Source organism: Phoenix dactylifera, chromosome 3 (assembly GCF_009389715.1).
Source record: "Phoenix dactylifera cultivar Barhee BC4 chromosome 3, palm_55x_up_171113_PBpolish2nd_filt_p, whole genome shotgun sequence".
Classification (NCBI taxonomy): Eukaryota; Viridiplantae; Streptophyta; class Magnoliopsida; order Arecales; family Arecaceae; genus Phoenix; species Phoenix dactylifera.
In genome coordinates, this window is record NC_052394.1 from 3,707,915 (window position 1) to 3,713,818 (window position 5,904).

The 5,904-nt window shown below is 41.4% G+C and overlaps 2 protein-coding genes across 2 annotated transcripts; both read left to right on the forward strand.

Annotated features, from left to right (window-relative positions):
* The first annotated feature begins 1,434 nt into the window (after positions 1–1,434).
* On the forward strand, positions 1,435–2,043 carry LOC103710390 (RING-H2 finger protein ATL79-like). The gene has a single exon (XM_008796083.2). It carries the CDS (start codon positions 1,435–1,437, stop codon positions 2,041–2,043), a length of 609 nt encoding a protein of 202 aa, XP_008794305.2.
* Positions 2,044–4,481: 2,438 nt separating this feature from the next.
* Positions 4,482–5,544, forward strand: LOC103710389 (RING-H2 finger protein ATL63-like). The gene has a single exon (XM_008796082.2). The coding sequence runs from the start codon at positions 4,538–4,540 to the stop codon at positions 5,294–5,296; it is 759 nt and encodes a 252-aa protein (XP_008794304.2). The 5' UTR covers positions 4,482–4,537; the 3' UTR covers positions 5,297–5,544.
* Positions 5,545–5,904: the final 360 nt, after the last annotated feature.

The window sequence follows — 5,904 nt, forward strand, 5'->3', positions numbered from 1 at the left end:
TCTGTTACTCCTTTCTTTCTTTTCATTTTTCTTTTTTTCTTTTTTTTTTTCAAGTGCCTACATCATGTAACTGGCTAATATGAAATCATATATCCACAAGCAATAATGTAATACTGAGATTATCTTTGGCCGAAAAGGAACAAATATTACTTCGATTTGCTAGAGTTCTGCACTTATTTCATTCTTTTTCCTTAATTTTCATGGATGATCTCTGTAACCACCGTGGCTGCTTCAACAAATTATGGCTGGTGACATTTCCTTCTCTCAACTGTGCTAAAGGTTTTGATGAAATTAATTTTGTTCTCTTAAATTGAGTTATGCTTGAGCTTGTAAAGAATGGTCTATATAAAGTGATATTACAAAAAAACAAAAAAAATCAAAAGGTAGCATGTTAGTTCATTTAACTTCTGCTGCAGATCCAACGAGACCCAGAAAAGACCAAGAGTCGCATGCATGTGAAGGTCATTGTAGTTACTGCTGAAGAGCACCACGACTTGAGGATCTCGAGCCGTCAATCTACACTTATCCTGACTTATTTGAGTGCCAGGTTAGAATGGACGTTCGCATGATCATTTAAAGCACAAATATAGAAGGATCCTAGCATGCATCCCTGTTAAAAGTTTTGGTTTTTTTTGGCTTATCAGTCAAGAAACTAATATTATCTTATCGAATTCCATAGTGAAGCTTGCGTGTTGCTTGGGAAACATCATGACTTGCGAATCCTGGTATGCATCTTCGGTAAAAAAAAATTGAAATTTGGCTCATCGGTCGAGAAACTTATCGAATGGAAATGCACTGTGCTTCATCATTTAATGAAGGGTGTTTCTTTACTGACAGCTCTCTCTACCTATGGACCCATCGATTCTAATCGTACGTGGATGCATTAGTCTTGGTTCTGCCGATGCCTTGGAAGCTTCTCTGGCGTAAGAAGTTGCCTTCCTGCCTCTGCACGCGTTGTCGTAGATCCTCCACACCACATCACCCCCCACCCCTCACCCCCTCTCTAGCTGTCCTAGCCTTGGAAAAAATGATCACTTGCTCCGAGGGCACCCATGCAGCCCCTGGATCTACTTTTACCCGACTTACAAGTTAAGTTCCTTAAAAGTCCACTAATATCTCCTATTAAAGAACGTGCTTTCACACTTTCAGAAAAACTGATCACTTGCTCCGAGGGCACCCATACAGCCACTGGATCTACTTTCACCCGACTTTCACTCTAATTGGAGGGCAGGCTCTAGGTACATGGCGACCCGACTTATTAAAAGTTACGTTCCTTAAAAGTCCGCTAATATCTAACGTGCTTTCACTCTAATTGGAGGGCAGGCTCTAGGTACATGGCGAGTAGTTGATGACCTTACAATCCGTGGCATCTATAAGAAATGGTGTCCGAAAATCTTGAGGCTAAGGTTTCTTCCACAACAGCTGGCTAGAATCATGAACTCTGTAGCATCTGGCCTTCCTCGTCAGCCCTTGGTCCAACTTCTAGATGTCCACTCGTACAACTTCTCCGGTGTCTTGCTATTGTTTCTGCTCATATTTATTGTGCTGATAGTACTACTGCTCCGCGTATACACCACCTGCCTCCTTAGAAAAAAGGTGAATATAGAGGAAGCTCTTTTACTTCATGGCGACAATGGCTGCTATCCATCCCCTCTCCCTATCCTGGCCTACAAATTCGAGGGCAAGCACAACGCTGCAGCCAAGCGGGCAGTTTGCTGGAGTTTGGCAGAAGATAACGAAACGGACGGGGTCCTGCAAGTGCAAGCTGAGTGCAAGTGTGGCTTCCATAATTGGTGCATTGATGCATGGTTCATGTCATGCTCCACGTGCCCTGCTTGCCAAACTCCTGTAGTCTCCGCGCAAGAGAGTAGAGACTGGGGGTTGGAGACTTCTGATCGGATGGCGGAGGGGAACATTGTGCAGGAAGATGGGTCTGCTGGGGAGCCATCGAACATGGAGGTCAGAACTAGCTTGGCATGCCACTCTCAGACGCCAGCTGATGATCTTCATTTCTCTCTTCTTGTTTCTCGGCTTTCTCCCTGAAGCCAGAGCAAAGCCCTGTGTGTGGCACTTACTGAACGATGATTTAATCTGGTTATGCTTGCTTGTAGGTCAAGTGTCCGTGTTTCAGTCACGACTCTTTTCTAGCGTTGCAAATGCTGCAAAAATGGAATATGTTCACTTTTGCTCATGCCCTCGTTATTAATGAATGATTTGGGTTAATTTTCATTGGGCAACTGTTTACTAGTATCAAATGCCTTTGTAGTTTCTATGAACTCCTCCAGAAAGTGCTGCATCCATTCCTCCGAAGTTATCAGAGAAAACTCTACGTACTTGTGCATGTAAGGAAGGACTGTCTATGTGCAGCAGCCTCTTTAAATCCTGGTTCGCGGATCCAGGGTTCAGAATTAGTTAAAAAGCTGAAGAAGCTACGCTATCATCAAGGATGGTGCATTGTTTTGATATTCTTTAAGCAACTTGATTCTAATCCTGATCTTCCGATGCATTGTATCACTGCTGTTATCTTTTACAGGTTGCTAGTAAATATATGCAACTTCAACTCTTACTGGCCCATCTTAATTGGATTAGTTATCAGGTCCGCATGCGGGAATAAGTAGTAAAATTAATGAAGGTGGTTATGTGGGCAAGCAAGCGTGATGTGTTTGAATCATAGAAACCAAGTTGCTAGTTCATAAACCAAGCAGTTTGCAATACGACTCAGTCTGATACCAGTGAATTGAAAGTCCTTATAGAACGCTCAATTTTTCCTCTTCCTACTATAATTCCTGATCATTCCCCTACCATGCCTTAATGAAAATTGATGTCCATTTTTAGTTTCTACCTGTTGTGTACGTCACCATAAAACCTTTTGTAAATGAAGATGAATAACACTTTCTATTTTTCCCTTTGACCCTTGTATTATTGGAGTACAGACTCTTTTTACATAATTTAACTTTGTTTACCCTAATTTTTAATTTTTAAACGTGGTAAGTGCATGATAGCCAGGACATGGTTATAAAATAATAATTGAATGATTTGGTTAGCTTAAATTAGCCTGACCATATTTTCCATCTATCCATGATCGATTGGTACTTGACGCGAGTAAACAAAAAAGCATGCATCTTGGTATCAAAGCAGTCTTGAGAATTGACCGCAAGCATTGAGTGTTGAAGCAGTTTTATGAGGCTACTGTGGTTTAAAGCACAATATGAATGGCGGTTCTTGAAATAGTTGCTTATCGGTGGTTATCTTGCAGTTATGAAGCTCTAAGGGCCCCTTTCAGAGAGGGGATGTCTGCAACAACTCCACACAACAACAACAATATCTACATCAAGTTTTCCATGCACAGTACCTGTGAACTCTTTGTACATTAATTCTTCTTCTTTTTTTGATAAAATTATATCTTAATTTTTTGGTGTGCTAAAATATTCCATCCCCGAGAAGCTTGTCTGTACCCAATTATTTATCCAATCCTATTGGCAGTTTCTCTTACCTATCAGTTATTACTTTTCTCCTTTCATTGCTTCCATTCTTTGCATAATTCTCGTTCTACTAGACATTATAAATGTCCTCTTAGTGAGATAAGACCAAACCCATCTCTTGGCTTAACCAAATTTCTTGATCGGTATACATGTGGGCGACCCAATTAGCCATAATTTAGTTTTCTAGAAAACACATTTTTTTTGAATTTTTTATAATTTAACCACATGTTTTTTCAATTTTTCTAGACAGAACATAATTCTAATCACTTCCTTTTTTTTCTTCTTAAAAGCTATCTTCTACCTTTCCCCATCCCATTCCTCAAAAAAAATAATCTCAATTCTCTTGCTCAAGTGGACAGTTCTCTAATATTAGCATAATAGAACAATTCCACCATTCTTAAGATGATGGAAACCAATAATACACTAATTTCTTTAAAAAAAAGAATAAAAAAAGACAACCAGACCGGGTAGTTGCGCTTGTAAGGTCACAAAGTCAAATAGAAACAAATTTAACGAACATAGGAAAGCGGTGTCACGCCACCTCACAGTACCATCACATGGGACGAGTGACCGATAATAATTGGTATCAGAGCTCGGGTCAAAACCTTGGGATCCGCCCCTCCCCGCAAAAGGAGACGACGTCCCATGAAAGCAACAAGAAAGATGCTGCCGTCGCCTTCACGAGGCTCTCACCGCGGGCCCGCACCCCAACCTTCCAAAATAAAACCAGAGTCCACGAGAAACCCGGATGAAATGCTTGCTGTCTTCAGCGAAGAACAGAACAGCCAACCCAACCCAAACTTAAACATAGTCTAATAACATGTCTCATAAAATAGTGGCCACAAATGCTACTATTATAAACTACTAGCCATTGCTCGGGATACACCCCGTAATTCCATGCGCCATCTACTACGATTTGTCTCACCAAACCGGGCCCATGTCTCTAACGTATATATGCCTTCATCATCTCCATATATATGCCATGTAGTTTTTTTTTTTTTCTTTTCTTTCTGGACGCTATTCATTTACTTCACTGAGCAGTGAGTAGAAACAGCATGTCCAGCGTTGTTCCTGACAGGAATAGCCAGGATGCCAGCATTGATCCATACAATGGTAAGGTCTTGCTTGCTGCGGTCATATGTTTGTCCATCGTGATCTTCTTTGTTTTGCTTCTTCATGGCTATGCCAGATGGGTCCTCAGAATGAGGCCCACCGTTGCGCACGTAGTGATGGATCCTCTCCACCGCCGGAGCTCGAGCACATATCCTGGGTACACTAGCGAGGTGGCGTTACCAGGAAATGGGCTTGATGCCATGGTTGTGGCTTCCCTCCCACTGTTTGTGTACAGATCCAAGGAGGACGAGAACGGGCTGCATTGCGTGGTCTGCCTGAGCGTGATGGTGGAGGATGAGATTGGGAGGCTTCTTCCAAAGTGCAAGCACGCGTTCCATGTCGAGTGCATCGATATGTGGTTGATGTCTCACTCGACGTGCCCGATTTGTAGGGCACCGGTGAAGATGGATGAGATGGCTTCGGGAGGAGATGGTGCGTCCTTGGTTATCTTGGTGGAGGAGATGGAGGAGGTGGAGCCGGCGGGAAGCGCAAATGAGGAGCCGAGTGCTCTTCGTGGGACGGTGGAGGGTGAGGTACAAGTTGAGATGCCAATTAGTTCTGATGAGTCTTCAAATTCCAGTTCTTCATCATCCTGCTCCTCGGCTTCTGCTTCTTCTTCTGTGGGTTGTTCTTCTCTTAAGAGAATGTTAAGCAGGAGTAGATCGGAAAGTAGAGTGTTCCCATCTCTTCCTGTAAACTAATGCGAGCTATTCACAAGTTTCTTTATTGCCTTTTCTTTTTCCTTTTTTTGTTCATTGATTAAAGAGCATCTTAGAAGATGAAAAATGTTTAGAGAAGGCTCGATTTCAGCGTTAATTAAGACCACCTCTTCTTCGAGAACCAGTGGAATTAGACTTCAGAGTCAAAGGCTTCTAGCCAAACAGGCATGCAGGTAACTCGCTCAAACTTTATTAGCATCGAGAAGTGAGCACTTTGAAAGGTTTCTTTACCGTTTTTGTTATTATTTTATTTTTCGGTTATCTCCCTTCGAGTAGTTCATTATCATGCCATAAAAGCGTTGATTATTCTGTTAAACTCATGATTCTCAATTCAAATTATGCAACCTGAAAATATGAATAACAAGTCGAGAAACAGTCCACATCCGTATCGGTAATCCTTGTAAAGATTTCTTTTAGATACCGAATTAAACTATTAAAGGATAATAACTAAGAGAGGAAATTACAAAATTCTTTCAAGGTTATTTATTATGCTTACATTAAAATTTACACCTACGTTTAGTTAAATTAAGTAAAATCGTTCATCTCATGTAAAAAAATCGAAATTATCCTTAGGTCGAAAGAAAGATGCA

Bases quoted from the DNA above. Each gene is read 5' to 3' on its own strand.
- LOC103710389 (XM_008796082.2), top strand. From the start codon at position 4,538: ATGTCCAGCGTTGTTCCTGACAGGAATAGCCAGGATGCCAGCATTGAT.
- LOC103710390 (XM_008796083.2), top strand. From the start codon at position 1,435: ATGAACTCTGTAGCATCTGGCCTTCCTCGTCAGCCCTTGGTCCAACTT.